Source organism: Heterodontus francisci, chromosome 26 (assembly GCF_036365525.1).
Source record: "Heterodontus francisci isolate sHetFra1 chromosome 26, sHetFra1.hap1, whole genome shotgun sequence".
In the NCBI taxonomy this organism is placed as follows: Eukaryota; Metazoa; Chordata; class Chondrichthyes; order Heterodontiformes; family Heterodontidae; genus Heterodontus; species Heterodontus francisci.
In genome coordinates this window covers 63,813,887-63,838,052 of record NC_090396.1, presented here as the reverse complement: position 1 = coordinate 63,838,052, position 24,166 = coordinate 63,813,887, and the positions used below count along the sequence as shown (strand labels likewise).

At 44.0% G+C, this 24,166-nt stretch overlaps 1 protein-coding gene across 2 annotated transcripts in view; it reads left to right on the top strand.

Annotated features, from left to right (window-relative positions):
- The window catches only part of aatkb (apoptosis-associated tyrosine kinase b), a 344,410-nt gene that overhangs the window by 94,174 nt on the left and 226,070 nt on the right, over positions 1-24,166 (top strand). Inside the window, exon 1 of one of the 2 annotated variants that reach the window (XM_068058413.1) lies at positions 14,476-14,529. The exons of the other annotated variant lie outside the window; for it this stretch is intronic. Within the exon in view, the coding sequence (XP_067914514.1) occupies positions 14,511-14,529 (19 nt within the window). The 5' untranslated portion in view covers positions 14,476-14,510. Of the gene's footprint in view, positions 1-14,475; positions 14,530-24,166 lie in introns of those variants that run through there. 2 annotated transcript variants of the gene reach the window in all.

Sequence of the window (24,166 nt, the reverse complement as noted above, 5' to 3'; positions counted from 1 at the left end):
GGAAAAGGAGATGGCGGATCCTGGTGGATGGTTCCCTGAGCAGGCTGTTAAACTCATTTGGCAGAATACCTCGTCGACAGAACTTTCAAACAAGCGCCAAGTCATAGCTTGAATGGCAGTGCGAAGGACCATCTCCGTCACATCCTTCCTGCACACCCGGACTCTCACCGCCTCCATATGCTGCCCTTGAGGTGGCTGAGGCGGGGAAGAAACTGTCGTCCACCTTGCTGTTGCCTCTCAGCCAGCCAGCCCAGACTGCTGCTGCCTGTTCAGGGAGGTGCTGTCCAAAGCTGGGCCCTCAAGACCCAGAGCTGCTTGAGGCCATTCTGCAAGGCCGTCTGCAGTCTCCGCCAGTGAAAGTCAGCAGCCTTCCATTGGTCATGCTGCATAGGAGCACTAGGCAGGTAAAGGCAAGACAGGCACTTGGGGAATGCACAACAATGAATAGTTTATTTCTGTTTGAAGAATTGGATGTATTGTTAGATTAAGATGTTAAGGAAAAGGTTGTAGGTGGCTTTTATAGCAGGATGGTAGCCAAGGGGACTCTGTGATGGGGCGTCTCATGGGTTTAACAGTGGGGAATGGTGAATCAATGGTGGGCAAGAGGAGTAGTTTCATGAAAAAGGGAGTCTGAGCAAGTGCTCTTGGACACCCCACCGGCAGCAAAGGAACAAGGGCTCCGGGATGCCTCTCCCCTGCCTCCTCCTCCTCCTCCTCCTCCTCCTTCTCCAAAGGTGGTCTCCAGAATCCTGGTGGCATTGGCTGTGCCCTCATGATGCTGATGTTTTGGAGGATCCATTGGCGCCATGTACAGGAGGACTCTCGCCGAGCGGTCCAGGCATCGGTAGTGTTGCTTGAGCACATCATTGGTTCCTGGTGGCTCCATGGCTTTCATTATATGCGTGTTGCCCTTGTGAGGTCAGGTGGTAGAGGGGAGTCATCATTCACGAGTACAAGGGGTAGCCTTTGTCCCCGAGCAGCCAACCTCTGGTCCTCCATGAAGGCCCGAAGTTGGCAGGAATGGCAGGCTGCCTCAGAATGCTGCCAGGCTCGCGGGCATTCATCGACATGATGTACTGCGATCACACACCAGCTGCACTTTGATGGAATGGTAGCACTTGCGGTTCCTGCACCTTTCCCCACTGACCTGGGGGGCCTGCAGAGTCACTGGTGTGGCAGTTGATGGCTCTCTGCACCATTGAGACTCCTGCCATCCGGGCAAAGCCATGTGCCCTCTCATCCTGCTTCTCCCTGCTGAGGAGAAAATGGGATTTTCAGCTCTCCTGGTATAGATGGACTCAGTCACCTCCTGGATGCATTGAAGGACAGTGTACTGGAAAATGTTGGAAATATCTCCTACTCCAGCCTGAAAAGATGCAGACGCATAGATGTTGATTGCAACTGAGACCTTTATGGCCGCTGGTAACACCATCCTCACCCTGGTGTGACGCTCGGGTTGAAGGAGGTGGCACAGTTCAGTCGCTATCTCCTCGTTGAACATGAGTCGCCTCAGGCATTGCTTCTGAGTGAGTGGAGGTAGGAGAAGTCTTCTGGAACCAGCAGTGTGTAGGGCCTTTTGTTGCTACGACCAAGGCAAGAGTAATGCACTGTTAATTCAGTCCCACTACTCCGCAGATCATAGCATATCAAATAAAGTTTCCCACCTACCCAAGAATAGTCAAATTAAACAGTGTATTTTTCCCCCAGAATGAAGCTCACCAAACCAGGTTTCTTTAAACAACAATGCCATTAGTTATTCATTAGAAAAGAAATAATGGAATCGGTTAACCGGGGAAAAAGAGTTTTTGGTTTACAGCTGTTTCTTGGGAATAGAAGGAATAATTTAAAAATAATTGAGGTTCACATTCTGGTAGGATGTTTTCGGATGCCACTCGAAGTCTCTCCAGGCGAAGTTGATGTGATGCTAGGCGTTCACGGCAATTTAACTGCAGCAGGCGTCACAGAGGTCCTCCATCAGGGGTGTAGCAACAGATCTGCTTGGGTTTTGAAGCAGCAGTATAGCAGAAGAAGAATTCTTCGGATTTCAGGATTTCTTAGCACACAGGAGGCAGCAGGAATCTCACTGGATGCAGAAATTCTTCAGAGACGGGAGACAACAGGAATCTGCCACCTTTCAAATGCAGGATTCCTTTTCAAGAGATGCGAGTCTCCTTTACAGAGAGAGGTAACACTTTTCTGGGTCTTTTCCCTCACTCCAGGCAGGGCAAAACAAAGATTTCAAATGCCTTCCCTTTGTCCAATTCACAGGCTTTTTAAAGGGTCCAAGGTGAAAAAGACCTTCCTGAATATGGTCACATGTCCAGACACAGTAGGCTGGATTTTATGAGTGCCCCGCAGTTCGCTGCGGCACACTCTTAGAATGGTGTGCATCCTGTGCGGATGCGCCGACCCTGAGCCCCCACGATATTACGGCTCATTTAAATAGAGGTGGCGGAGCGGCCGCCCCAATGACGTAGATGGGGCCCCCAGCAACGGCATCCGGCGCCACCACAGGCCCCGGTGCCATTTTTAAAGGGCTTTAAGCCCGCACAAATAAGTTTAATTTTTAAAGGGTATAAAATAAAAGATTTTTAATACATTGACAGATAAGTGATGGAGGCCCTTGCCCAACACCCCCCCCCCCCCCATGGTCCTTTCAGGCAATGAAATGACCATCAGTTGTTTGTTCCAATACACAAACTGCCGCCGCTGCTAATATGTGGCGGGCACTTCTTGATGTCTGCAGCGTCGAGCGGCCAGTAAAATTCAACCCAGTGTCTCTTGTCCTTCAAAAAAAGACTGCTCTGAGGAAAGGTCCCTGTGGTTTCCTTGAAACTGCTGGCCTTCCTGTCCTTGTACAAGTTCAACTCCCTTTCAAAGCACCCATAGTTTCACTCTTGTTATGAACTTCCTTTCAAAATATTGCAGGAATTCCAACTATTTACAGGTGTCTTCCACTGAGCAAAAAATCCTTTTCTCAGCTTTTAAAACACACGGAATTCTAAGTTTTCATTTTAAAAACAAAATACTTGTAATATTGTGTCGAGCCCTCCTTCTCCTACCCCTCCCCCACCTCTGCAGAGCTTCCCCTTTCTCTCTGCAGCCTTCGCTCCATTTTCTGATCATATTGCAGACCCTGAAGCACTGCAGCCACAGCTCCCATACCTCATGCAGACTTGGGTCACCAAATTGTGTGGTCTCCCTCAATGTATACAGATGCTCTCCCAAACACCTCTAAACACAATCCACAGCATTTCCACTAACTTTGCCTAAGCAGAAGTCGAAAGCACCTCAACTGCAAGTTGGTTTCTGATCCTTTAAATAACGTTGGTGGGGCGGTGGGGGGGGAGGGGCAGTGGTTGGGGGTGCGGGGTCCCTTGTGCTGTGAATGCCTGTTCAACTGTGAGTCATTAGTACAGGCTTTCAGTACACACGGCAGACCAATTTAGGGAAGCAAGCTTCATGTCAGCTGGAATGAGTGTTTGACGTCATGATCGGACCTCTTCTGGATTGTGCTCGTCACTCCCTCACAAATGCCCTTCACAGTGGACCAGGCTGGAAATGGCCGGGAGCGGAACCAGTTTCACTTTAGGGCCTTCCATTATGCTGGCACCAGCTGTATGTGGATTGCACTAAGTATTCATAGGTTCTATCAGTAGCACAGTTCACAGTACACCATGCTGCCAAGTTCTAAAGGAAGTTAATGCAGCCATTTGGGCAGAGGGGGAAGATAGGCAGCATGTTTTACTCAGTCCCTATATCAGCCAGTCACTGTTCTATGAATAAATAGTTCAGAATCCAAGCGAGACTGATGGTCAGGGCGACAAACAGGAATCAAAGCAGCAAAGCTCCCTATTTGAACAGATCAAATCATTAGAAGCAACAATAACCAGCAGTGAAATATTAGGAGAGCAAGTTGATGCTCACAGGCTGTCTTAGTGCGTTGCACAAGCCTATAGGCATATTTAGATTAAAAGACTGCATCATACTGCAGACATGGCACCACTCCTCCCCCTCCCCCATCCCCATCCTTTGGTGCCGTTCTCGGAACCAGCAGCATCCTATCATTGGATTAGGGCTGCATTGTTAAGCAAATGAATACGCGGAGCCACTTCTGCACTTTTGCACTCTTAGGTGCAGAAATGCAACAATGCACAGCTCATTACTCAGGCACGAAAGGGCCTCCCAAGTTTCAATATTGAGATCAAAAAGTGGACACTCATTATGAGCCGGGAGTGTGCCGCCCACCCTGTTGGCAAAGGTCAAAAAATTGGTGTGCTGTACCCACTCCTGAAATAGGTGTTGGGCTCATATTTGCATACGCAATGGACATAACGCCTGTTTGAGGCCCTTATGTGCAAGACTGGCTTAGGCTAAGGCAGAAAAATCAGGCCTACCTGCAGCCTTAAAGGATCCGCCTGTTAGAGGTCTTGGAGAAGCTCCTTAGCCGGGTGTAATATGTAGCAAAGGGAGACCTCGAGAGAGGATATGACAGGAAAAGAAAGTAATCTGCAGTAATATTAGAGGGAATACATTGAATTAATAAAATGATTCCAGCTGTCTGAATGAATGAGTTAAGATCTGACACTGCTGGCCAAATATTTCATGCGATGATGTTGTCAGTTGTTACAACCAGGTGAGGAAGGGGTCTAGGGCTTCCCTCTCAGCCTTTTTTTGGTTTGGCTGTAACAGGATTTAACTTTTAAAACACCGTGTTTTTAACTTCCCTCTCAGTGAGTCCTTGCTCACTGCTCTCTAATTATGATGACAAAGAAATCAACCAGACAGGTTTTCTCAGATTTAAACAAGAAAGGTGTAAGTTTATTAACCTTAAAACTCTAATTCAGTTAAAGCTGCAAAAAATATGTGTCGCGACCACGCTAGCATGCATATGCAATAAACACACATGCAAATAGAGACAGAGGAGAAGAAAGAAGGGGAAAGATTTGAAGTAATAGCTGGAGTTCAGTTACTGGCATAGGGTTTGATGTCAAGTCTTTGATTGAAGTTAAGTCTTGCAGTTCTCGTTAGGTCCCAGTGCACACTTTCAAACTTGTTTCATTGGTCTTCTGTCTTGAGGTTTAAGTTACTTCTGTGGGTCCCTGGAACTTTGCTTGAGAGAGTGAGAGAGAGAGGCCTTGCTTCTCTTTGGTCTTCAAAAAGCAGTCTGTTCCTTTCTGTGTGGCACAATTCAAACAACCCCAGGTTGCCCAGCAGGTTATTCATGAAACTAGCTCCTTATTTGGAACAGTCTCTCCTGTGAGGTTTGTGGATTCCCCCAAGCTTACCAGACCCTCTCAGTGGGCGGGGGTGGGAGGGTGGAATGCTGGCTCTTACACATTCACTGTCTGTTGATCATCATTATTGACAAAAATCCATCTGGCTAATTGAATCAGGGACGACTCCCAATGTCTTCTTCAGGCAACTGTGTTTTAGAATGCAAATGTACAGCCATGTTTTCAGTTACAGTTGTGGTCTTTTTAAACAAGTTATTTCAAGTTCAGTAACAGTTCAAAAATAATGTTCCATATGTCGAAATTAATATGTCTCATTTTGGCAAGTGTAGTTTCCATCACATAGTGTTCACCGTTCAAGCAAAAAAAAACTACAAGAATGTTCTAAAACTGACTACTTGGGAGGGGGCTGTGTTGGAGAGTCAACACAAAGCACCACCGCAGTATATGACACTAGTTCAATTCCCTGCACTGCTGAAATCTTGACTCCTACTGTGCTATTGTGGGGAATCATCATGTGGAAGTCAGGCACTTACTCCCCCCAACCCCCTCACCGAGCACAGGGAGAAAAGCAGAAGGAAAATTGACCCCAGCTCGTTGAAGCCAGGAGGAAAATTGACTGCCCCCTTCTTGACTGTAGGCTGCAGGAGTTGGTGAGGGTGGAGGAATGGTGGGCAGGGGTGGGGAAGACATGGGGTGGGGTGTGGATGGCAGGAAGGATGGGGTGAAGAATGTTAGTTGTGGTGAAGAATAGTTGGGGTGAGGAAGAATGTTAGTTTATAGTGGTTGAAAAATGGTGGTGATGTGAGTGTGGAAGAATGGTGGGGTGGTAAATTACATTACAGAAACAAGAAGAAATTAAATGTCCATTTTGATGTGGTTTGATTTTGCTTTGTCTTTTAGTAATGACATCCTGAAATATCCAATTCAGCACCACATCAGGTTCAGAACTGTTGCTAACAGTTGAAATGCTGATTAGCAAGACTGAAAAATCCACGATTATTTTCAGTCGACAATGCACACTGAGAGAGATTTCTCATGCGTAAACTTGGATGAAGAACGATAACAAATTGTAATTAATTTTTGTGTGCGCTAAACATGTCCACCAGCTTATTGGGCTGTAGGAGTTATTTTATGACGAGACTCTGTTTTTCTGGAAATTATGTTTATGAAATATCTCTTACCACAGTTATGTACAGTGACTCAAGTGCTGAATCAATCCACTTTACTCTGCTGCTCCAATGATTCAAAATGATTGCTTCTTTTAGCAAAAGAGTGATTACGTGAGGTAGCATTTTGACATTCTATTAGTACTGTAAGTACTGGCTGTTGATTGCTGTACAGTTGTGTGTGATGTTAAGTGGAAGAGACAGTTCATATCTTGCTCCAGTTCATGTCTCTTGCTGTAGATTGGATCTATTGAAGTGTAGACTTGTACTGCCTTATTTGTCAAGTTGTTGCTTCACTTTGCCAAGTTGTTTTATTGCCAGTGCAGTGTTTTCATATTTGACAAATGTTCTGTGATTAAACAGCGCACCAAAAAAGCAGGGAAACCCAAAATTGTGGATGGAAACTTGTTGAAAGTTTTGGACTCAATAATAATCTGCAACTGATTTTTTTTATAACTGGTGCCTAATTTATAATCATATTTAGACCCTCTGGTTTTTGGGTTTTATTTTTCCCGAATTGCTGTCGGCAAATGTATGTTTTTCTGGGTCAAAGATAAACTGATCAGAAAACTTGAGGCTTCAACTGAGATTAAGCAGTCAAAGTATTAGAGGGAATAGTAACACGTTTCAAGTAAATAGCAAATGCTTACAACTGTCTTCACAAGATAGAGGGCTGAATTCTCCTGGCCCATTGGGGTCAGGCTGGGAGGCAGGAGAGCTGGCAATATGGCGGGGGAAGGTGTCGGGAGGGGAGCCTGACATTTTCCTGCTGTCATGGCATATTGCCAGCGGCAGGAAACGTGGTGGCATGGCAGTCCGCTTGGCGGCCAGTTGAGCCACTTAAGCGGCCAAATAAGGGTCACTTCGCCCCTTCGTAGGCATACTGGGAAGTTCCGCCGCTGCATGGGAAGACCACCAGGTAAATCCTGGTGGCCTCCCGGGAGGTCCCAGGATGGGGGGGTGCCCTCCTTTATGGGCACTCCATGGCCCATGGAGGGCCCCATCCCGGCAGCACAATGGCCACCCCACAGCAATGGCACTGCCAGTGCACTATGACCGCCCACCCCCCACCCCCCCCAACAAATCGCCAAAGTCGACCTGCCTGTCCCTGGTGTCCTCCAACCCAACTCACCAGACTTTGAGGGCGTCCCGCCATTCAGGCCGCCTCTCCCTGGAGCTACAGCTTCAGCACTGGCCACCGCTGATTGGCTGGCAGCTGTTGGGGGGGGGACGGGCCGGGCTGTCATCCTTAAATGGACGGCAGCCCTGGCGGTGGCCTCTTAATTGGCACTGCCGACAGTATGCCACCCTAGGGTCTCGTCGCCATCATAGCGAGGGTGGCTCCCACTTTCAGCCCAGGAGCGGGACTTCATGGCCAACGAGAAAATTCAGCCCATAATGTTAAAAGGAGTTGGTGTGCATCAGGTCCTCTCTCTCACCAGATAGAAATTAGTTTTTGTTCTTCTTTTTCACAGGTCCTTGTTGCTTTTTAAATAAAAGTTGGTGTCTTAGAAATATGTGTCCATAGTGTAATTATTTACAAAGAATCGTAGGGAGACTGTGTGGCAGAAAAGGCTAATGCAGTACTTTTGACTGTGCCATTTAAAGATAATGCAATTCTAAATACTTTTTAAAATAAATTGTAGTCAGTTCTTAACATGCTATATAAAAACCTGCAGCTAAAGTTTAATTGTTAAAATAGCTTTGCCCGAAAACTGGTTCAAAATGTTTCTCCTGTTGTCTGAATCTATTGATGTACCAGGAAACGTTTTGTGGCTTTGAAGCCAATTTCGTACTGAAAACAAGAAATGCTTTGTAGGCAAGCTTTGTGCATCCGTATTTTTATTTATAATCCAATTACATTCTCATTAAAATAGCAGCAGTGACCTGGGGTTGAATTTTTTTGAGATTTAAGAAGAAACGCAACTTGTTCTATGCAGAAGGCAACTGTGCCCCAAGTTAGATTGTGTTCAGGGGCTGAAAGTTTTTTTTGAGGTCTACGTAATAGCTTCTTTCATTCTTTTTTGTCTTGTTTTTCCCGGCAAAGAGGAAAGTGAAAAGTCTCCACATCTGCTGAGTAATTAGGCAGCTCCTGCTGAGTGACACTACGCATTGTGAATGTCTCCCACTGACTTGTTCTCTGTGCACTCAGAAAGAGTGGAACAATGATTTGCCAAAGTAGTCAGGCTGTAATTTCAGCCAGTTGCAATTCTTTAAAAGCTAAAACCAAATTTTCAAAACTTAAAAAAAAATATATTTAACAGTTTCATTTCTACCCAGCGCAGGTGCACTGGAAGGTAGTTTATAACTTTCTCTAGAAATGGGCATGAAATGGGTCATGTGTCCTCGGCTCCCACCCAGCATTACCGTCGGAAGGCCTGGTTCATTTTCGGTTCCAGGCGTGGTTTTGAATTTAACCGGATGGCACCGAATGGGGGCCAAATATCGGCAGGGAGTCGACGAGGAGGTTGAGTCTATGTCAGGGAGAGTGAGTGGGGAACGGGCATGGTTGGATGAGAATGAGGGGCAGACAAGGTGTGAACTGTAGCTTTGTGGGGCCTGGAGCGTCATAAAGATTCGTGACACCCCTCCTCTTCGAAAATCTTGATGGAGCAGCCTCCAGCGGTCCATTTAAGGACAACCCAGATAGGATCCCGATTTAACAGCCTTGCATCTATTTAGGGCAGGAGTCTAGGGCCTGTCTGAAATTTGAATTGACAAAAAATATGTTTCCTCCCATGCTCCCCACCAGTTATGGTGAATCTTGCTGCTCGTGAAAGGGGGATTGGTAATGTTCAAAACTGGAACACATTTTCTCCCCTCTCTTCCCTCCTTCCCACTTTGGGCAACCAGTAATCCCAGTCTGGATGGAGCACAGCTGGATGCAGAGTGAAGCTCGCAACAGTTTGCCTCAGCACCGATCTTCAGACGACTGTAGCTCTTACATTTCCTAGGTCTATGCTGACTGAGTGAAAGTGCCGACTTATTGGAAATTCTGGGGCCACATCTGCTAAAAACTAGTTTGAAACTGCCCGAAATCATTTCACATGGAAGACATCACCAGAGTAGGATGGACTGTTTTATGCTATCAGCATGGTTTAGACTTGAACCTAGGTCCTAGAGGTGGAAAGCCCATGTTTACACCTGGTGCACTGTCAATCCATGCTGTGCTGTCTTTATTAATGCCAGCATTATTTGTTTAAAAAAATAATTCCAAGGCATGGTGATAACTCGCTAAGTCAAGTGCATTTAAAGTGCAGTCATTTTTGCAATGTAGGGAATGAGCTAAATGACCAGATTGTTGTGATGGTTGAAGGGCATGTTGGCCGGGACATTGGGAGAACACTCCTGTTTTTTTTCAAATGGTACCATTTACACCCAACTGAGAGAGCAGGCGGGGCCTCGGTTTAACTTATCTGAAAGACGGCACCTCTGACAGTGCAGCAACTCCTTCAGTGCTGCACTGATGTCAGCCTGGATTGTGCTCAAGTCCCGGAGTGGGGTTTAAACCCACTGCCTTTCTACCACTGAGCCAAGGCTGACACACTAGAAACAGCAGGAAATCCACCATGGCCTCTGTGGATGTTACTGTGCATTGTCTGTGATGAGGTACATGACAACAGAAAGGTTCTATTAACAAAGGATGCAGAATGAGGGCATCAGATAACAAATCAATATGCAATTTGACAGAATTGAGAAAAGACAGCTAAAAAGACAGCATGTTCATTTAATGGCCACAGATAGAGTGCCCGTGTAGCAGCGAATATTCATGTCAGTGCTAGAATTTGCAGAAGATAGTGCAAGCAATAGACTGTTTCTATCAGAGAAATGCTGGATAGATTACACCTGATACCACCAATTGTACAAGCAAGAGATAGCTGCCACTTCACTATCATGAGGCATAGATACCAACTATCTGTGTTTTATACAGACATTCATTAGTTTGAACCATAGAACCATAGAAAAATTACAGCACAGAAGGAGGCCATTCAGCCCATCGTGTCTGTACCAGCTGGATCCAGCACTCTGCGTTTTTTTGGCTATAAAAAAAATTGCAAAGATGTAAATGTTTGTTGCTGTCCTGAGATGATCCTAATTAATATTGGGGTTCAGTTCTTTTGTGTGAAAATCCCACCCTACTCTCTGCATATGATCCTGTTCCACACTGCTCCCTGTGCCACTGCTCCTGACTCCTCTCTGATATTGCTGGTGCTTTGCTCAGCATTTCAAACTCTTACTACTTTACAACAAAACAAAATGTGCTTTTGATAGTCTTGGATAAGCAAATTATTCTGATTCACAGGGAGAACTTGGAAAAGTAGCCACTATTTCAGTTATTGATTTTTTTTTTACAGTTAACTTAATCTGTGATTTTTTTTAATAGAAAGGATGGACAAAGTAATATTAAACTTTCACATTAGCCTTAATCACATTGTTGTTCTGTTTTCGAGCTTTGTGCCACATGGATTTAGCGTGAGTGACCAATCCCTTAAGCAGTTCTTGTGTCTCCAATGGACCAATGTTTATCTTTACCAACCCAATATCTGGCTAAGCAATGGTGAGACTGAATGTTGAACAAAGAACCTTTGCCGCTTCAATATAACTCGTGCTGCCATCTATTTCTCCACATCTCCATATACTTTCTACCAGACCAAGGCTCAGATGCTAACAAAGAATTTTATTTAACATAGAATGGGTAAATAAAAGTGTCCATTAAAAACAGTATCTAGTACTGTAATTACCATACTTTAATGTTCTTGATGTATCAAAAACAATGGATGCTTCTCCTGAGACCGCCCATTTCCACCTCCGTACCATTGCCCAACCCCACCCCTGCTTCAGCTCATCTGCTGTTGAAACCCTCGTCTGTGCTTTTGTACCTCTAGACTTGACAACTCCAATGCACTCCTAGCTGGTCTCCCACCTTCTACCCTCCCTAAACTGAAGGTCATCCAAAACTCTGCTGCCCATGTCCTAACACCATCCAAGTCCTGTTCACCCATCACTCCTGTGCTCACTGACTACAATGGTTTATAGCAGTATCTCAATTTTAAAATTCTCATACTTTGTTAACCCCACATAGCCTCACCCCTCCCTATCTCTGTAATCTCCTCCAGTCCATAGCCCTCCGAGGTAGCTGTGCTCCTCCAAATCTGGCTTCTTGAACATCGCTGATTTTAATTGTTTCACCATTTATGGCCATCCTTCAACTGCCAAGGCCCTACGCTGTAGAATACCCTCCCAACACTTCTCTACCTCTCTCTCCTCCTTTTAAGATGCTCCTTAAAACTTACCTCTTTGACCAAGCCTTTGGTCATCAGCCCTAATATGTCCTTATGTGGCTCAGTGTCAAGTTTTGTTGATATTTGCTCCTATGAAGCACCTTGGGATGTTTTACTATGTTAAAGGCGCCATATAGATTTAAGTTGTTGTTGAGATACCTTCATAATTGAAACTGGTTGTTTACTTCTTACACGGCAAAGCACTTCCATGGAGTTAGAGTAGCCTAGTCTTTCTGCTGGCATCTAACCTGACTGATGAGTTAAGTTCAGGTAGTCCAATATAACCCCATAATTGGAACCCCCTGTTTGCAGAGTTGTCTGTGAAAGGTATTACAGCCAGTCATTGATGCAACCCTTACGCACAGCCCTGATCCACATGTCCACCCCAGACACAACGGTCAATCAAGCCCACTAACCCAAGATAGTTTGATACATTGATGTGTACCAGATAGCTTAAGCAACCAGCTCAAGAATCTATCAGAATAAAAGGCATTCCCGCACAAAGGGCTGGATTTTATGGGCCCCCTGAGAAGGGGTCGGAAGCAGCGGGAACCCTTGAATCACAACAGGAGATGGGTGGTGGAGGGCCCATTGCCAAGCAGTTTTGCCAGGTGCGGGATAGGTCGATGACAGCCTTCCCCTCCAGAGGCCAATTGAGGCCCTTAAGTGGCCTATTAATGACCACTTAAGGGCCTCCTCCTCCCGCCACTAGGATTTAACCAGTGACGGGGGGCCTCCTCCATGCAGGGAGGGCGCCCAGTAATATGAGGCATCCTTCCTGTGGTATTGGGTGGGGAGGTGGGGCCCTCCTCTGTGGGCAATCTGTGGCCCACGGATCCCTGCTGGAAAATCCTCCACCTCCATAGAACCCCCTCCCCCTGGACCACGCCCACCCCTCACCCCCACCTTGCTGGTGCCCTTCGGACAGGCCCTGGCGACCCTGCCTCACTTACCTGAGGTCTGGGTCTCCAGCATCGGGCCTGGGTCCAAGGCCTCCGCAGAGCCAGCAGTGGCCAGCACTCCCAGTGACGCTGCCAGTACTGCTGAGCTGCCGACCCTGTGATTGGCAGGTGGATCGTTTCCGGCGCTGGGTTCCCCGTCTTTAGAGGAATGGAGATCCCAGCGCCGGAAACTTCACTTCCACAACAATGGAGGATCGCTCCGGGCTGATGTGGGCGGGGGGTAGGGGGATGGTGCGGAGGGATGCGTGAAAAGGCAGAGACGGAGATCCCCCGGCTTTTTTGGCCCAGCGCTAGAAGCACAAAATCCAGCCCTATAGCTTGCATAATCTCTCAAATGATATTTCATAAGTATACAAGGGTGACGATCACTTTTACTGAACCTTTTCTAATTCATTCACAGGAGGATGTGGGTGTTACTGGCAAGACCAGCATTTATCACCCGTACCTAATTGTCCTCGAGAAAATGATGGTGAGCAACCTTTTTGACAACTGAGTGGCTTTCGAGGTCATTTCAGTAAGGAGTCCACCACATGTGGGTCTAAAGTCACATAGAGGCCAGATTTCCTTCCCCTAAAGGACATTAGTGAACCAGATGGGTTTTTAAACAACAATCCAATACTATCATTACTGATACTAGCTTTATATCCAGATTTATTTAATTGAATTTAAATTCCCCAGCTGTCATGGTGGGATTTGCACCTATGACTCTGGATCATTGGGCTAGACCTCAGGATTACTAATCCAACGACATAACCTCTATGCGACTGTTCCCAAATTATACTGTAGCAACCTAACTGTCATCAGCAGCATTTTGGAACACCATGACCTTGGCTGGCAACCACATAATTACTAATTACGTATGCATCACCTATCGATGGGAAATCTCTCTAGGTTCAAAGCTGTTGTGAATTGACAGGGCTGATCATTGTAAGTGAACCTGGGATTTAATCCCCCGTGAGGAGGGAAACAGGGTTGATATTTCAGTTCAATGACCTTCAGTGTTAACTCTGTTTCTCCCTCCACAGACGCCACCAGACCTGCTGAGTATTTCCAGCATTTTCTATTTTTATTTCAGGTTTCCAGCATCTGCCATATTTTGTTTTTCTTTTAACCATCTAGCTCCCTCCCCTTCCCTACTGCCAACCATCCCCCCTCCACAACCCAGAGTCAAGACCAGAAGTTGTAATCTAAATGAATAATTCAACAGAAGCAAAAGTTCTCCTATTTTATCACAATCACTGTACGAGAAAGGATACGGTCTCAATTTTGAGGCCGCTGTGGCCTGATCACATGCAGTAGTGCAACGTGTAAAAATAGCTGCATCTCAAAGTGCTCCAGTTTTCGAGCTTCAGTAACTTCTTATGTAGACAGCTAGGTTACAAAGATGGTGAGTGTAACAGTGACAGGCAAATGGAAAAAGGACAGGACAGACAGTCCATGAGATTAATCGACAGCCTGGTGTGGATTGTGCTGGTCAACTTTACCGCTGAGCCTAACGTCTAATCAGCAAAGGCTGACAGAAACTCTTTGTCGCCTCAGGTACAAGAAAAGGTGCATGTGGCTCCAGTGGGATAATCTGGGAAGATTTTATTGACCATGGCATTCTCGGTGGGAATGTTGAAAGTCTTATTCCTGCCTTAATTGGAAACGTGCTGATATCAGTGTCCTGTAGTGGAAATCCGCGATGTAAATAAAATAAAAATAGGGCAGAGGTAAGCAAAATGCTTAATTTGTCTAGGGCTGACATCGAAGGGTTCAGCTGGAATATATTGTGTACAGGATAACACACAGTGAAGGGTGTGTCACAGAACAGTGGCACACTGAAGGGTACAGACAGTCGCATGTTGGAATAAATACAGATTGATGGCAGTGCCTGTGAGAGGTAAGCATTTTAAATTGTCATTTGAAAGCTAGCTATCACAAATAAACATGCCGAATGTTGTAAGCATTTAGTTGGTTATTGCTTGAGAAGGAAAAAGTTTAGTCTGTTGTGCAAATGTTCTGTGTGACTGTTTACATCTGACGCAATTTCATTTGTCTCCCAGCCAGTCAATTTAATAGCGACAAATGCTTGGTTTTGGTTACTGCCTCTGTCCTAGGGGCACACAAGCTGTTTCCAAGCTAGTTCTAACCCTGTATAATTTTTCAAATAGATTCTTCCAGTTGTTCTTCACTTCCCCATTTTCTCGAGTTAGATTCCATGCTAGTACAGTTCACAGAAAACCTTTCTCTGGCTTTTTTACAAACTTGTCCTTTACTGCACTACAGATCAATTTTTCTCACACATCACCTCCGAAACACAGGAAAAGGACGGACGGATGTTCCCCACTGCCTCCCCTGCCCTAATGAATGTTATGATTCCACTGGCACCTTGCCCATAAAAAGTGGTGAGGAAGTAATGCAATTGGGAAAAATCACCAGGATGCCTGTCTTAAATGGGAAACTGAATTATCTTGTGTTCCCTCAAATTATAGGGAGGGTAATTGTCCACCTACTGGTGGCTTTGTCACTTCGTATTATCACTGCTGACTGAAGTCAGTCAGAACAGACGTCTTGTTTATAAGCCCTCTTAGTTAGTTGTCAGATAAGGCTCAATGGTCGTACTCGCCTCTGAGTCAGAAGGTTGTGGGTTCAAACCCCACCTGCAGAGAGTTGAACGCATGTGATGGCTGATGTTCCAGCGTAGTGTTTTTTTAAATTCATTCATGGAATGTGGGCATCACTGGCAAGGCCAGCATTTATTGCCCATCCCTAATTGCCCTTGAGAAGGTGGTGGTGAGCTGCCTTCTTGAACCACTGCAGTCCATGTAGGGTAGGTATACCCACAGTGCTGTTAGGAAAGGAGTCCCAGGATTTTGACCCAATGACAGTGACGGAACAGCGATATAGTTCCAAGTCAGGGTGGTGTGTGACTTGGAGGGGAACTTGCAGGTGGTGGTGTTCCCATGCATTTGCTGCCCTTGTCCTTCTAGTTGGTAGAGGTCGCGGGTTTGGAAGGTGCTGTCTAAGGAGCCTTGGTGCGTTGCTGTAGTGCATCTTGTAGATGGTACACACTGCTGCCACTGTGCGGCGGTGGTGGAGGGAGTGAATGTTTATGGATGGGGTGCCAATCAAACGGGCTGCTTTGTCCTGGATGGTGTCGAGTTTCTTGAGTGTTGTTGCAGCTGCACCCATCCAGGTAAGTGGAGAGTATTCCATCACACTCCTGACTTGTGCCTTGTAGATAGTGGACAGGCTTTGGGGAGTCAGGAGATGAGTTACTCGCCACAGGATTCCTAACCTCTGACCTGCTTTTGTAGCCACAGTATTTAAATGGCTACTCCAGTTCAGTTTCTGGTTAATGGTAGCCCCTAGGATGTTGATAGTTGGGGATTCAGCGATGGTAATGTCATTTAATGTCAAGGGAAGATGGTTAGATTCTCTTTTATTGGAGATGGTCATTGCCTGGCACTTGTGTGGCATGAATGATACTTGCCACTTATCAGCCAAAGCCTAGATATTGTCCAGGACTTGCTGCATTTCTGCACGGACTGATTCAGTATCTGAGCAGTCGTGAATGGTGCTGAACGTTGTACAATCATCAGCGAACATCCCCACTTCTGACCTTATGGTTGAAGGAAGGTCATTGATGAAGCAGCTGACGTAGTATTGCAGAGACGCTGTCTTTTGGATGAGTTGTTAAACCGAGGCACTGACTGCTCTCTCAGCTCAATGTAAAAGATCCCATTGCAATATTTAAGAAGAGCGGGGAGTTCTAATTAATGTCCTGGCCAACAATTATTTCTCAACCAACATTGCTAAAACAGATTATGTGGTCATTATTCCTGTTTGTGGGATCTTGCTGTGTGTAAATTGATTGCTGTGTGTGATTTACAACAGTGATTGCACTTCAAAAAGTACTTAATTGTCTTGTATAGAGCTTAGGGACATTTTGAGGTTGTGAAAGGCACTATATAAATGCAAGCCTTTCTTACTTGGCATACGATAGGCTAAGCTCTGCTCCAGTGACTTGGATAGGGATCTCACAAACGGTTCACTATTACCTATTACAGGAAAAGAACAGGGGAATGGGACTGGAGGAGCTAGCTGCAGTTGGACACCTCTGGCTATGGGGCTGTTAGAGTAATGCAATTACAAAACCAACAAAGCATGTAACCGCAAGAAAAATCTCAACCAATGGTTTAAAAATCAGGATCAGTGTGCTTTTTAACTAAATACTGATAGAACATCAAGTATTATGTCTGAGGCTGTAGTCTCATGAAGCATAAACTGATGGACTCTCTGTTTGAGCTTTTAATATGGAAGCTCTAGGCCCTGTTTTGAAGGCAGTTATATATCAAACCTAACTTCCATTCTATGTACAATCATTCCCTGGATCCCAGGTAGTCAGGTCCCAGCACTGACATATAAACTACTATTGCTGCATTACATGTGTTCAATGGATTATAACAAATAAAGTAGACTACATAATACTCTGTGTAACACACAACATACGGCTAATCCTCATTATCCAGGGACTAGCTAGGAGCTATTAATTATCGATCTATTTAATTAAATGTAACTTTGATTATTTTCTTCAACTGTTTTTCATAAATTATTCAATGTATAAGTTTCTTAAATATGGTAAATCAATTGTTTGCTGAAATGCACCATGTATTAAAGTTAATGTCCAGAGCTCAGAGTTTCAAGGCTGTAATACTTCAGGGTCATCACTGATTGGACAAGGTGGGAGAGATGAATTATACTGAGACTCAGGGGCATGAAATCTCCAACTGGAACATTAAAATGAGGATGAACCAATGTCATATGTTGCCCACCATTTGAGCCCAGTACAAATCATGCTTGCAAATAACAGGTTTGCACATACATCAGCTGCAGAGAGAAGTTCATTTAAAGGGCACAACAGGAAGATTATGTCACCTGTTAAGGCCACTTTTTGGGACGTTTTCTTATCATTTTAAATCGAATTGTGCTGCCTTTTAGGCTTTCGCAGTCTGTTGTAGTAATCGTTTAGCTTCTCTTTGTTGATGCTTAGCCCCATTATTGCTGCTGACGAGGGTTTTGAGAGAAAGGAGAAATTTCTTGAACTACAGTTTTTTTTTGTCTGTCCTGTTTAATTTGAGTGGGATGGAGTTGATCCTCTGGTAAGCAGGCTTATATTTTAGGCCAGGAATAGAGGTGGGGGGGGGGGGGGGGGGGAAGTGTTTTATTTTTGAACATTTCACTGGCAGATTGTTGCTGGAACCGGGCCCAACCAACTAGGCTTCCAAGAGATTTACTTCATGCCTGTGCAACGGGAAGGAAACTGTCTGTGACTTGAGAACAAGAATATGACTTTTTTTTATTCTTGCTAATTGTCGGCGTATTTGCTTGGAGGAGACTATCATTCTGTTGTTAGTTTTCATGCAGTCACATGATGTGTCTCAGCTGATTTATGAAGCTGCCTTGTGGAAACTTGATGCTGTTCAGATTTCTCCGAACTGCTCCACCTGGCTGGATGTTTATCGAGGAACTTGATTATAAAAGGGGTAAGTATATTAAAATGTCACTATAAAAGGAATTTACAAATATACAGTGAGAGCACTCATCATTGGATTTTCACTGAAGGAAATCCTCATCTATTTTTATTGTGACTTTTAGATTCACAATAGAGTACTTCTGTTCCTCCTTGGACTGCAGACGACTCGCAGCCAAGCAACAGAAAAAAAAACAAATCAATCACAATATTTGTTTGTTTTATGTGAATTTACAGTGTAATCCCTGGAAAATTCCAGATCCATATAGCTGTGTCCTCGAATTCAGTTTTTATCTTCATAATAAACTCTTCGTTGTCACAAATTATAGTGTACATCATCAATCTTTCTAACCTTGCTCCTTAATCGAGCCAGTTTAACCCATGCTGTATCTGCAGCTTGTGGGCGGGAGGGGGGGGTTGTGGGGGTGGAGAGACTGACACCAAATAATGACCAATTTAGGAGATCAGTGTACAGAAAGGAAGATTTGCATTTATATAGCACCTTTCACAACCTCAGGACGTCCCAAAGCGATTTACAGCCCAAGAAGCACTTTTGAAGTGTAGTCACTGAACAAAATTCAGCCCTACATTTGCAACTATATACTGTCCATCTGCAGCTAGTGTCTGGAGATCAGTTTAGAGATAATTGTTTGTCTGGCCATTGTGCCAGCCTAATATTGATGAGCACCGATCTTGCAGAGGTGCGACCAGAAGATACCAAAATTGTGGTCATTTTCAAAGAGATTGTTTCTCAGCGCTGGCCTGATGAGAGCTGGACCTCCTCCCATGCCCAAGAAGGGTCTGTCACTGTGTCTGCTATGCAGTTGCTGCCTAATTTGTTACGGATGTTAAAGTTATTATTTTGGGTGTTAACCAGAACAAAATGCTGAATTGGCATCTCACTAATGGTGGGAATCCTGAATCTTTAATTGCTGAGCTTTGATGTAAATGTCACAAGTAGTATAGTCATTAAAGTACATACAGGATATGTAGCTTGCTGTGTCAGATTGATAGCCAGTTATTAACAGCCTGTGGCGCAGATGCATTCTCTAAGAGAAAGAAACCCTCTAATTGTCTCCCAATGTGGGAAGTGGTAGCCACCATTCAGTATGCCAGACCCTAGAAATCTGAACATGCAGTGCCCGGTTTGTCCAATTGGTGGGCAGGATGTGCACGGTGTTTATGAGCTGCAAGTGCACACCTGCGATATTGGCGTAGACAATAATGTAGGCTTACAAGGTCCGCACCTGGGATCGGCATTAGGGAGCTTATTTGCATTGCAAAGGGCCTGATGCCCATCCAGCTCTCAACACTGGGTTGCCATGACGCAATCAGCGTTCATGCTGTGCAAGAAAGCATGGTCTATTTGTGGCTGGACGTGCTGGTCATTAAAGGGACTGCTGCAGACCGCCATCAATAAGGTACAATTTTAACAATACTTAGCTCTTTCCGGTCCCACATTGAAACCACTCTGGCCACTTCTGACCCACTGCTTCACCTGCACCCCAATTGCGACTTGACATCCACTACCCTCCTTTCCGATCCCCAGCGATGCCCCTCTCCTAGTCTCCACCAATGCTGCTCTCCTGTTCACCTTTAAGGACTTGTCTGAAGGCTGCTGTTGGCGACACAGTAAACTGATCTTTAATGCTTTGTGCTGAGAAGCTGCCTGAGGTCATTCGTTGGGTAAATGCCACTACCCGCGTCAATGATAACGCGGCCAGAGACCCAACATTGAGTGGGACTTGGGCCTATCCCTGTGCACCTGTTCCTGGGTGCACTCTAACTTTCTAGGTCATAGTATTCATTAGGAACAACTGCAGAATTTCATTATTACACCCAATCATTTGTCAGTGTGATTCATTGAATGGTGTCAGGCACAAATGTATATGAAAATCTGAACAGTCGATTGAGCTGAACAATTCGAATTCAGATCGACAACTGGATTTATAAACCTTGCCCTTCTTTCTTAAAATTATAAATTTTTTATTTTGCCTTATTGGCAGATCCTGAATGAATTGTAGAAAGATAGCATTCTGTGATAAAGTAGGGAAATGGCGTTTATATTTGAACTACAGTACAACCTCTGGAAAAGCTGCATTATTATGATGTGTGTATGTGTGTATTGTGCTCCTTTCATGAAGGGGAGTTGTATGCCATTTGGAAGAGAATGTGTGCATCATCTATTCCATTGTGATACTTGTATGAGCTAGTATTTTGTTTTCTTCACCAGAAAGAATGTTCCTTTTCATCCAGGGTGAGGAAGTGCTTGCATTTGGTGGTTTCCCACAGCAGTGCATTCATGACCAGGAGCCACAGTGAATTTGAGGAAGAGTCACACATTGTGCTTCAATAATTTGTCATTTTAATTTTTCAAAACATCTAATTTTAGATTTTTATTTGATCGATTGCTGATAGTAGATTTTGCATTATTGGTCCTACCTCCATGTCGATATTTATCAGGAATCTCCTTTTCATGTTTTGGTCGCTTTTTGTCCCTTAATGAGTAAAATTGCTGATGACTGGATTTAACAATGAATGCTTCAGATGATCTTTGTAACTGGTAAATAATGATTGTATCCTTGATGTGTTGATCGGTTATCCCTTCATGCTGCTTGATTTGAATCAAAATAGATTTTTAAACATATGACCATATTTTAGCACAAAATCAAACCAATCAGATTTTGAAAATATTTGCCATTAGCAGTTTAAGTTGTGGTTTTGTCTTAGTGTATTGCAATGCTGATTTTTTGGACTTTTTAATTGCTACATTATATTCTTTGCATTCTTAACCCTGTTTCAGCTATGGTTGTTTACTTCTCAGTATTTTGGGAAAGACATTTTGGAAACTGTAGTCTTATGTATATTAAACTTTCTTGTGATCATTGTTTCAAGAACAATATTGTTTTGTAATCTGAGACAAACATGCCTCCAAACTGTGGAAGCTCAGCAATAATTATGGTCAAGGCCACTTAACAGATTAAAAGAATAAAATGTTTGAAGAAATAAAATCTCCCTTTCTATCTTTTCCAATGATAGCTTTCCCTGTTAAGTGAATAATTGTTAAATAACCAAAACATTTAAACGAATGGGAAAAGCCTGGATTTATTCATTTAAGCATTGTCTTGCCTCACTAAAGCCGCTGGATTGAGCCCTTTTTGGGGTTCATGCACTTTTGGCAATCATTATGACGGGAGCTTTAGTTTAAGGTGCGAAAATCGCCTCATCAGGTGCTATTGCTCAAGCTTTGTGATGCTCAGAACTGAACGTTCTAAATGAATGTTTTAATGACACACAAACTCTTTGGCAACAGGCTATAGCAGAAACTCTGCCTGAATAATGAAGACTCCACTTTGAAAGAAGCCTCTTTCTCTGGCTGATGAGGTGAAAGTAATTGTGATACCGAATGGGCTGAAATTTTTGCCAGAGTGAAATCGTTAAACCATTCAGTGTAACACAGCCTTTTATTTTTAAAGATTTGTTGTAATGTGTATTTTATAGTGAAGCAAATGACATAAATACACCTCATAGGAACATAGAGTAGGCCATTCAGCTCCGTGAGCCTGTTCCGCCATTCACTTAAATCATGACTGATCTGTATCTTAGCTCCATCTACCCACCTTGGTTTCATATCCCTTCATACCCATGGCTAACAAAAATCTATCAATATCAGTTTTGAAATTTTTAATTGATCCAGCCTCAGTTATCCAACAACTGTGGCTGTTTTCTCACTCCACTCATTGCAATCTAGGTTGCATTCTGCTGGGAGCTCTCGCCCAACTTGGCAAGGCAGTTAAAATAGTTAACAGAATAGAACCATTAAAATGAATAACATTACTTGGAAAAAGCATTCATTTCACTATATTCCTCTGTACTGTTTTTCACAATCGAACAAAGGATTCAGGCAAGGCAATTTACTCCATGAACGAAGAGTGATAGTTTGTGGTTTTAAGGCTGCCAGCTGTTGTGCACTGAAGTTTTCGTTTATGTCAAGGCTGTGCTAGATGGAGATGTTGTAACTCAAGAAATGGAGGAACTGTCTTCTAAGCAAAGAGGAGACATCAGCCATGTCGCTGATGTTCGACATGACTCGAGTGGTTGTGTTGAGGAGAACCAGTAATGTGACAAAGGGCAGGATGAAAGGTTGGATGTATTAAAAGTGACATCAAGGTTGCAAATTATATTCTTGCACAGACTGAAGGTAAAGTATGTAATATCTTTCTGTGTTTCATGTACACCTAGGTGGTATTTTGCAAAGAGGCAATGATGCAAGTAAGTTTCTGAGTTCTTTAGTTGGTGGCAGTAGTGTTGAAGGAGTCGGTTAATTTTTCCCAGATGTGCTTTGTAGCAGATGAGGGAACTCACTGCTGGACTGACAAAGGCTGATCTTCTGCACAGCAGCTCCTGGATGATGAAGAAATCTGCGTTTCTTGTTTTCACAGCCACAGTTTGAAGGTTTCCAATCAATACGTCTGCTTTTCAGAGGTCAGGTGTGATTATCACATTTGGCCTTTGGCTGGTTTTACAGTCAGAGTGGTGGCTATCACCTTGCTGTTTCCCAGAAGTTGCTCTGTATTAAGATGTGTGACTCCATTGCCAACACCTTTGCATGGGACCACATGAGATCTCCCTCACTGTACCGAGGCATTATGAGGGTAGAATTATAGGGCATCATTGATTATACCACAGAGTTTTAAAATATCAACCAGGAGCCTGGAGGAACTGTGTTTTCTTTTTAAGGTGCCACTGAAATAATCATTTGCTCAATATTTTTGGAGAAGTAGAATTTTTTTAAAAAGCAATGTTATTAATCTGGTAACAGTTTTAGCAAGTGCTGAGTGGCTGATTGATTGTACACTTCCATTTGTTATATTTTCACGTTCAGCACTGACTAGCATCCAAAGAGAGATTAGAAAGTTGCATAATAATTTGTTTGTGCTGTCAGACAGACCTTCCCAAGCAGCAATACTTGCACTCCAGGTTTAAAGGATTTATTAAATTGGAGTATATCAGTTGGCTATCTGTGTGGTATCCTTTAATATTACTTCTTCCAAAAAAAACTCAATTTAAAAAAAGATATCAATTGCTGAAGATCTCAAAGAAACTAACTATCCATTCTTTTTTTTAATAAAACTGTGCGATTCCTCAGTCCTTAGGGAGGTAGTAAAAAGGAATAGTAATGGTTAAAATAATGGGGAAAGTATTTAACCTCAACAATTGATGCTGTGCCAGCCCATGTGACAGACAACCTATTCCAGTGATTGTCGTACCACAAGCTGCTTGGGAAATGAAGTCAATCTGCAGGTGGGTACAAATGCACAGATGTAGTCTGCTTCGCCTGTGCACATTCCAAACGGCAGCCTGGGGTGATACCAACAGGACTGCTTTTTAATAAAAAATAAATCCAGATTCCTGAGCAAATGTCTGTGCCGCTCAGGATGAATGAGATCAGGTGTTGTGGAATTGAATAACTTTTCTTCTTCTTTTGGAATTCAGTGTCAGTATAAGCAGTGTCATGAGACAAGTAATGCTCCATTGACTCATATCATCAGCATGGCTTAAGCTAGCTAGGGAAGCATTGGGATCCTAGCAAAATAGGAGCAGGAGTAGGCCATTCAGCCCCTCAAGCTTGCTCCAACATTCAATTAAATCACAGCTGGTATGTACATCAACCCCATTTACTCACATTTGCTCAATATGCTCTTGATCCCTCTCTCCTCTTCACCAACCCCCCCCAAAAAAACTGAGGATGTCAAGGCCTTGCAGAGGGTGCAAAGGATATTTACCAGTATGCAACTAGGGATGAGGGACTCCAGTTAAATGGCAAGAATGGAAAACTGGGGGGTTCTCCTTATAGCAGAAAAGGTTAAGGGGAGATTTAACAGAGGTGTTCAAAACTATGTACGGGGTTTTTATGAAGTAAGGAAGGACAAACTGTTTCCAGTGGCAGGAGGGTCATTAACATGAGGACACAGGTCAAAGATAACTGGCAAAAGAACCAGAA